The 9,047-nt window shown below is 47.3% G+C and overlaps 1 protein-coding gene across 1 annotated transcript; it reads left to right on the plus strand.

The window, feature by feature from the left end:
* Window positions 1-1,183: 1,183 nt before the first annotated feature.
* On the plus strand, window positions 1,184-8,792 carry LOC125720052 (pre-mRNA-splicing factor RBM22). The gene is made up of 11 exons (XM_048995054.1): window positions 1,184-1,313; window positions 2,910-2,963; window positions 3,381-3,410; window positions 3,858-3,990; window positions 4,775-4,875; window positions 5,360-5,532; window positions 5,875-6,075; window positions 6,798-6,962; window positions 7,279-7,361; window positions 7,656-7,784; window positions 8,580-8,792. The coding sequence occupies exons 1-11, from the start codon at window positions 1,260-1,262 to the stop codon at window positions 8,717-8,719; spliced, it is 1,263 nt and encodes a 420-aa protein (XP_048851011.1). The 5' UTR covers window positions 1,184-1,259; the 3' UTR covers window positions 8,720-8,792.
* The last annotated feature ends 255 nt before the right edge of the window (window positions 8,793-9,047 follow it).

The raw sequence follows: 9,047 nt of genomic DNA on the forward strand, positions 1-9,047 counted from the left end.
GACAACAGCAGCATTCACACAGTCTTGACCTCACGAGGCCAGGCCCCACGCTACAGGTCACATGATCCAGGAACACAATGTGATCACGAGGCCGGGCCCTCGTTACAAGTCACATGATCAAGGAACACGACGTGCTCACGAGAACCTAAAAAAGGAAAGGTGGGACGTCTGGTCCACAGCGTCACTGTAGCAGACAGCATGCTGTGACTAAACTACGGCGGCGTTTAAGTTATGTGCTGAGAACAAAAACCTGCATTTAAAAACATATGTTTGAATTCCAGGCATGCAAGTGTTGAAATTAGACTTGCGTATCTTTTAAAGTGTTCGTCGGTCTGAGCAGTGCTATGGTTCAGTAAGCACATATCTGTGAAAGCTGATACTTGGTTATTTATTTAGATAATTGTGTCCTCTAAGTAAATGGCAATCTGATGCTGCCTATTATGTAGCGATAATCAAAACACAGTCAAGTATGATTAAGTCTCTGGAAGGTAGCGTTTCAGCAATGAAAATATATGAAGTACCGTTTTCCAATTTGAGAAACTGATGTAGTCGATTTTTTTGTTGTCCTGGATTTAGAGATAAGATGTTTCCACCGTTTGCAACGCTTATGTATGGAATATGAAAAACATAACATCACGTCCCCGTGTATGTTTTGAGAGAATGATTTTCTCTTGAAATGTAAATCAAATGAGCCATAAATCCTTTATGGCATGCCCTTCCAGAGCACAGGGCAACATATATTCTGAACAGGAAATGAATTCATATATTGTCTTTATCTCCTATTCTCTTGCTGTCACACCCGTACATAGATATTCAGTAATGCACTCAAGATAATTTGCAGTCACCAATTGACCTGAATTTGGGAATTAATAAAGAAGAAAAAAGTCTCAGGATTTTAAACCCCAGTGCAAGTTCCAACAAAATTTGAGCAATTCTTTGTATCACTCCCTCTTAAGTAGTATAGTAAATAAAGCCAAATGTAGGTAACTCTCAGCAGCAGTAATGGTTTTTAGTGTTCTTTTTAGATTTCAGACATTTTTGTAGAAAATTAAGGGCGAAAATATGGAACATGACAAGAAGACCAAAACTTCGTTACAACTGCAAGGGTTCCGTTGCGTTAAAATGAATGAGATTGCGTTACGTATTCTACGTGTTGCAACTGCCGCGATTTAACCAATTACAGGCGGAGGGTTTAAAGACGTCCGCCCCACGTGACTACGCCGTTGCTGTTGCATGCCGGGAGTATTTCCTGAGTGAAGATGGCGACGTCTCTCGGCTCGAACACGTACAACAGGCAGAACTGGGAGGACGCGGTACGTTTGAAATGAGCTATAGTTTGATTCTTTTTGGGGAAAACAAAACACGAACGATGTGGCTTCAAGGATTTCGGATTAGAGCACGAGGTCGGCGTCATAAACAGAGACAAAGACTCAAATAACTTCACTAAAAATACTACATAATGTAGGCTTCCCGTCCGAACGCGCCGTGTACAAAGGAATATCGCGCATTTCCTTTTGGTGGCGTTATCTGGCGGCTAGCTGGGATTCTGTGTCTCGGGCCGATATTTTACAATAAAAATAAGTTTTCAATGCTCCTTTAAGTTAGGGTTGACTAGAAGGGCGAAACTTTGGATAGAACATTGTGGGGCGGGAGGTTACGGTCTCCACCCATTTAGTGGGTTTAGGGGCATGCGTTAGCCTTTTTAATTATTGGGGAGTTGCAACCCCTAACACCCCTGTATTTTACGCCTATTGTTGACTAAATGCCCCTGTATAAACGAAGGTTTGCTTTTCGTATGACCTGGTACGGCGCTTATGGTGGATTTTGTGACTCCTATGCGCACCTCAAATTGGTCACCGTCTTCGGTGTTTATCACAATCAGGCCACACCGGGTACAGTTTTCTGAAGCTTGAGCGAAAGTAAATGTGGTTAAAATGTAGCTGTGTTTGCGCCAGGTATGAAACACGGGGTAAAGGAATTCTTCAATGAGCGTAAAAATAGACATAACGTTCGATGTCAGTTTTTTTCCGTAAGTGAATGCCACGTGCTTTGTGGGTAAATCATTGTCGGTGGTTGACAGGTGGTTGTGTCCGGCAGGGTGCAAAGCCAGACTCATATTTACCCGCGTTAACCCTGGGTGAGCTGCCTAGGACGCCTGCGACGTGTAACTCCCAGTGCTGATGGGTATGAGCTGCGCTAATAACAGGTCGAAATAGTTTCTGGAGCTCTTAGACTGCTCTGCATTAAAGATGGAAGCTAATATAGGGGCGCTTCGGACGGAGGAATGTTGTCACGAGGCTTAAAGTAAGCTTTGAAGCTAGTAGCGTTTCTCATGGTGTGAATTGTAGGGAGACACATGGACAAATAGAAATCTAGTATGTTCACAGGTGAAGGGATTTTCAGTCTGGTTGACAATGGTTGCCCAGTGGGCCTGCATGACATGTACTGTAGATATAGATGCAATTAAGACAAGCCAGTGCATTCTGTTTAATAGGAGTGTGTGTGGGTTCATGGAATGATGGATTAAATACAGTGAATAGAGTTCAATGAGTACAATTAAGTGAATTATTTGCTAAAATGCCACTAGCAAGTAATTGCGTGGTAACAGTGCATTAAATGCTATTGATAGACACACACAGGGGAGATTATGTGTTAAAATGTCATGCCCAGACTGGTATAAACCCCCCTACCGGGTGAGGCTGAGGCAAAATTATCAGTTGAGTGTAAATTCAGTCTGGTTACACCGGACAGCAAATGGGCAGCCAGAGACTCCTACAGAAGCCTTTGCCGTACCGTTCACTGTGCGGAGTGCTGGAACCCTCTGGGTGCCGAATCCTTTGGGATTTTAAAAAGGAGACACTGCAGCGCGTGTTGGCTTCTGAATATGAGAATCTGCTTCTTTCCTGCAGGACTTTCCCATTCTCTGTCAGACATGCCTGGGTGAAAATCCGTATATTCGTATGGTAAGTGATTAGGCCTTCCGTCACGTTGTTAGTAATACCCATTAACACACACGCTGAATACTGTGTTCGATTTTTTTTTTGGCAGTTTAAAATGTGATTTTAATGAAACACATCCTGAGTGTATTTTTCTTTAAATTACCACAACTCATATTGGCACTGGTCTCACATAAATACACAATCTTATTTATTAAATAAAAAATAAATAAATTTGGTACAGTTTGAGCTCCCCGTGCATTTCTAGAATGCGACTCTCGCTGGCCCTCTGTGTTGCCAGTGAACGATGGCCGTGCGCCCACCTGTATTGTTTCAGTGACTTTGCCTTCTGCTGGCTTTAATGTCATCCTCTTTGTTCCATCTCCACACGGCTTTGTTTCCTGGTTGTTTATGCTTCAGTCTAATTTGTTTTTCTTTAAACAGACCAAAGAAAAGTATGGCAAAGAATGCAAAGTAAGTTGTTTAGTTTGCATCATCGAAACTCAATGGTTTGAGACTGTTATGATCAACTATTTGTCTGCGGATTTAAGTGGTTGGTTTACTGTGTGATGTTTTCAGGCAGTTATCCGGTGGTGCAGAATGTATTCCTGTGGGGGAGGGTATTTTCTAACTACAGATGAGTGAACTTTACTCGGTGTTTCTCAGCCCAGTCCTCAGGACCCCCAGATAGTCCCTCCCAGGTGCACTGGGGGCTGGGAGGAACCAAAAATGTGGACTGTCTGGGGGTCCTGAGGACTTGGCTGAGAAACACAGACTTAATTCAGAGTGGGAAGTGCTCAAAAGTCAGAAAAGCAACATTTTCCTAAAAACTGACTGTTCAGTTATAGCCTGGGAATTCCACTGAGTTTACCGTAAGCGTTAAGGAGATGAAGGTACTTAACAGCAGCCACCCGCCCTCAGATCTGTGCCAGGCCCTTCACCGTGTTCCGATGGTGCCCGGGAGTCCGAATGCGCTTCAAGAAGACGGAGGTGTGTCAGACTTGCAGCAAGATGAAGAACGTATGTCAGACATGCCTGCTGGACCTGGAGTACGGTGGGTGCCCTCAGGCCCGCTCCGGGCTTTCTCACTCATTTAGGCATCAAAATCCAAGGTTGGTTGTTTGCCATTTCTGTCTTACAGATGTGTGGCAGAAGCCAAACGGCATTTTCCCAGGTCTAGATCATTTCTGTGGGTCACATACATTAAATCTGCACAGACAAACAAGTAACTGATACAATTTTAAATGCACAAAACCATGCTCGTAACAGTATTTATAGTAGGCTGTCAGCAAAAAGGGTATCGTCTCGGTACAGTTTTGTTCCCCAGGGTCAAGCAACATTAAAATTCTCTCAGTGGTACAAAAACTGTTCCTCAGAGTCCATTTCTGTATCTTTAAAGCTACATTTACTTACAGCTAAGGGTATAATTGGCAGACCCTTGAGGGTTACAGCCCCAGTGACTGTACCCTCGAAGGTACATATTGGTACTTTTTTCTTAGTCTATAGTGATCCCTCGTTACTAATATAAAACTGGTTTGCCTGTACTACAGCAAAGGTGTACTTCATGTAGTACAGCTGAGTAAGTGAAGTTTCTGTGGGAGGTCTGTGTTTAGTTTGTGTCTCGTTTGGTGCCCTGGGGGGGGGAATGATTGTCCCACCGAGTTCTCCGGTTCTCCACATTGCCCCTGAGGCGCGGAGCACCAGCCAAGCTCTGCTGCACGGTGTCTTTAAATGCCTGTGATGCCTTTTTAAACTACCCCCATCGGGCGGCCCTCGCCGGTCAGAATATGCCCTCCAACATGCCATTTATAGCCTCTGTCTCCCTCGCCCTCTTGCAGGGCTGCCCATCCAGGTCCGGGACACGGGGCTCTCCGTCAAAGACGACATGCCCAGATCGGACGTCAACAAGGAGTACTACACGCAGAGCATGGAGAGAGAGGTAATGGACCCTGGTAAACATTTGGTCCCTCAACCCTGAGCTGTTCCCCAGAAGGCCTCTGCTATGCTCATCACCTGGAGATTTATCAGCGGCAGATGGATCGATGCTCTTTATCTGACCACACCTTATGGAAAGTGCTCCGCGGTGCCCGCTGGACGCAGATGTCAGCTGGATTGTCTCCATTACTTAGAAAAGCCCTGTGGAGAATCTGCATACCACCTGTCGCTAAGATGACTGCTGTCCCAAGTCTATAAATATCGTTAGTTATTCCAGGTTTTCACCACTCTGTGCTGTGAACTCGTCTTCATGTTCGGCTGGGATTGGCTCGTCTGTCTGGTGGCGCTTGGTGATGTTGTGTTTTTTTGACTGGCTGTGCTAGCATCTACATAAAAAAAAAAAAACAAAACAAAACATTGAATATTTGGCTCATGGTAGTGGACAGCAGACTGACTGCATGATGTCTCCCCCTGCTGGCCCGTGGCAGATCCTGAACTCGGACGGAACGCGGCCAGTGGGCCAGCTGGGCAAGGTGCCCAGCTCTAGTGACATGCTGCTGAAGCTGGCCCGCACCACGCCGTACTACAAGAGGAACCGGCCGCACATCTGCTCCTTCTGGGTGAAGGGCGAGTGCAAGAGGGGCGAAGAGTGTCCCTACAGGTGGGTGATTGAGGATTCTGTTGGGTGGACTCTGTATACAATGATAACAGTAGTACATCCTCCTCACTGGTAGGGGGTGCTGCAGTTAGACGTCAGTGGTAAATGGCCTGAATTGGCAGTAAGTGTCTCAGATCTATTAATGTAGCATAAGTTGCACTTTCCTGTTGCCTTTTTAAAGGGAGGTGGGGTGGGTATCTATCCCTTCATTAAAGTTATTCCAGCGAACAGCTGATATAATTAAAATTGTTTTTGCAGGCAGTTTTAATAAATGTGCTTCTAGCCCCCATGGAACACAGCCTGTTCAGAGAGTGACGCTTGGCCTGATGTCTGAACCCCCCCCAGGCATGAGAAACCGACCGACCCGGACGACCCGCTGGCCGACCAGAACATCAAGGACCGCTACTATGGCATCAACGACCCGGTGGCCGACAAACTGCTGAAGCAGGCGTCCGCTATGCCACGGCTGGACCCCCCCGAGGACAAGACCATCACCACGCTTTACGTGGGGGGGCTGGGGGACACCGTCACCGAGGCTGACCTCAGGTGGGTATATGTGTGTGTAGATCAGTGATTCCCAATCCAGTCCTCGTAGATCAACAGACAGTCCATGTTTTTGCTCAGCAGCTGGGAAGGAGCAAAAACACGGACCGTCTGTGGGTCCCTGAGGACTGGACTGGGAAATACTGGTATGGATGGATGGATGGATGGATGGATGGATAGACTGACTGACTGCTGTGCTCAACATTCTGATTCCTCTCAATGTAAGACTGCTCTGTTAAGGAATCAAGTCCTGACTCATGGCTCTGAAACTAAAATATACTTATTTATTGCATATTGTACTCTTCTTATTCAGTGACAGATTTGCGTAATTTTCCCCACAATCAGGTGTTTTAATATCTTAAAATGTCGAGTTTATATCATGTTTCTCAGTATTTATATCATATTCATTGCTTTTCATTTGCTCTATCGTGAGAATATTTCACCTCGATGTATCTAAAGCTGCCAACAAAAGATTCTTTGACTATATGATGGTAAGGAAGCACATCTACTGTAACACTTCTTGCTCGCGATTATGTCACTGAAAGTACGCGATTGGCAGATTCGCATCTCGGTGTCACTCGCACTTCCTCTTCGCAGGCCTGTCGGTCATGGATGCCGCTCTACCGTCTTCGGTTTCCCTCCCAGACGCTCTGCTTGTTTTCCATGTTTTATCGTCTCCATCTCAGAGAGTGGAAGCATGAATGTCTGTGTGCTGCTCCCTGCAGGAACCACTTCTACCAGTTTGGCGAGATCCGCACCACGACGGTCGTGCAGAGGCAGCAATGTGCCTTCATCCAGTTCGCCATGCGGCAGTCGGCCGAGCTTGCCGCCGAGAAGTCTTTCAACAAGCTCATCGTCAATGGGCGCCGCCTTACAGTCAAGTGGGGCAGGTACGGAGTCCTGATCTCTACAGAGCCACACTGGGCTCTAAACAATAGTCATATCTAACCCTAACCCTGCTAGCTAACCCTAACCAATAGTCATATCGTTAGCGCGCTTGCTAACCCTCACCCGTCTCAAGGGTCAGCCTCCCGCAAGTCTTCCCATGTCCTGATGTGTGACATCCAGATGTTTATTTAAATAGAAATAAAACGTTTCCCGCAGTTTTCAGCGCTTCTTGAACCTGCTTGCCCTTGCTGCTTTTCTTTGTTAGTGTTAAGGCAGCCTAGACTCTTGGTCTGTGCTAAACGCCTTCCCGCCCTCCAGGTCTCAGGCCGCAAGGGGCAGAGAGAGGGACGGACTGGGAGAGGTGGGGCTGAAGCTGGAGCCGGTTCCGGGCCTCCCGGGAGGTGAGTGCTCCACACGCCCCCTGCAGGCCAGAAACTGTCACTACACTAAATATAAAATGAACACGTTGCTTATTTAGAGGATGCTGAAGCAGTATGTTCCACTAGCCAGCTAGCTAATTCCACTCACTAGCTATTTATCTAGTTTCTGAAATATCCTGGGGGGGCGGGAGGGGTAGGCTTTGTGAATGAGGCCCCAGAAACGGCAAAGCCACTCCTGGCTGCACTGTGGTACCTTCAGCGAATTACAGATACTGTAAAGTCTAACCCCCCCCACCCCCCCCATCTGTTCCACAGCTCTGCCCCCCCCTCCAGCAGAGGAGGAATCCTCAGCCAACTACTTCAATCTGAGCCCCAGCGTGTCCCCCGCCATCCTGAGCGTCTCCATACCGCCTCCGCCTGGCATAGTGCCCCCCCCACCTCCAGGTAACCCCCCCCCCACTGTCTTTCCCTTTACATGCCTGCAGTCCTAAGCAGAATTTAGTCTTAAGTGTGGCTCCTGTGTGTATTGAGGCTGATCTGTGCCTCTGCGTCGAATCGGTGCTGCGATTCCACAGCGTTACCGTGGACCCCTCCCTGTAGCACGCATGCACCTCCCCAGAAATGTAGCTACACATCGTGGCGATGCAGACCGCAAGAACTGTAACTGGAGCGTTTGGCAACACTGACTTTTTTTTTTTTGGGGGGGTGAAGAAAGCGTACTTCCCAGGTGTATTTATATCGCCGATTTGAAACAGGAGCGCTGTTTATGCCGAGCGTTAAATAACCCGCCCTGGGCATCGTAGCAACAGGTCTACAAAACGGTCAGGATGCCAGCGCCGATTTCACTTACCGCCATTAAGGTTATTTGTATTTTACGAGGCTAAGGAAGAGAGGACAGTAGCATAGACACTAAGCTTGTGAGGGAAAATGCACGAAGAGTGACTTTGTAACAGCTTGACATTTTTCCGAATTTGTCTACGGGAGGTTTGCAGCTGTGCAGATGTAACCAGGATACTTTGCTAAACGGTATCAATTGTGCGATTCAGCGATTTGAATATATCTCAGGGGTGGGAAGACAGCAAATGCAAGATCTGAGAGTATGCATCACGCAGCGTTTTGGCGGTGTGTTTGCCGAGTGCCAGACGCACCCAAGTGCTGGTCACGCCGTCGCCGCGACGCAGAAGTATAATCAGCCTTTATTCCCATCAGGTGGATGAATAATCTCTTGATTACCCGCAGGTTTTGGACCAGCCATTTTCCACGCTATGGGCTCTCCCCCTCCCCCGCCCATGTCCATGAGACCTCCGGGACAGCTTCACTATCCTTCCCAGGATCCTCAGCGCATGGGCGCCCATGCCGGCCGGCACGATGGCTCCTAACTCCCTGCCCCTTTTTTTAAAAAATTTTAACCTGGTAATAGACGAGAGACAGAAGAGGAGAGATATTCGGTGCCGCTGTCAAAGTTGTCATTTCAGTAACTTGGGGCATTGATGGTTGGCGTCGCAATTTAGCGGGAATGAAGGAATCTCTGATATGCTTAGGTGGTTTGTGCCAGGACCCCACGGGGCGAGGATGGTCCTCTCTGCTTTTCAGGCAGTGTGGCTGATTCTTATGTAAATATTTTTTTGCTACTCACGTTGTATATATGGGCGCAGGTGTGTTTCTAGGTGTGGCCCTTCGTTTAAGTCACAAGCTGTTTCCTGACTT

Source organism: Brienomyrus brachyistius, chromosome 24 (genome assembly GCF_023856365.1).
Source record: "Brienomyrus brachyistius isolate T26 chromosome 24, BBRACH_0.4, whole genome shotgun sequence".
NCBI lineage: Eukaryota > Metazoa > Chordata > Actinopteri > Osteoglossiformes > Mormyridae > Brienomyrus > Brienomyrus brachyistius.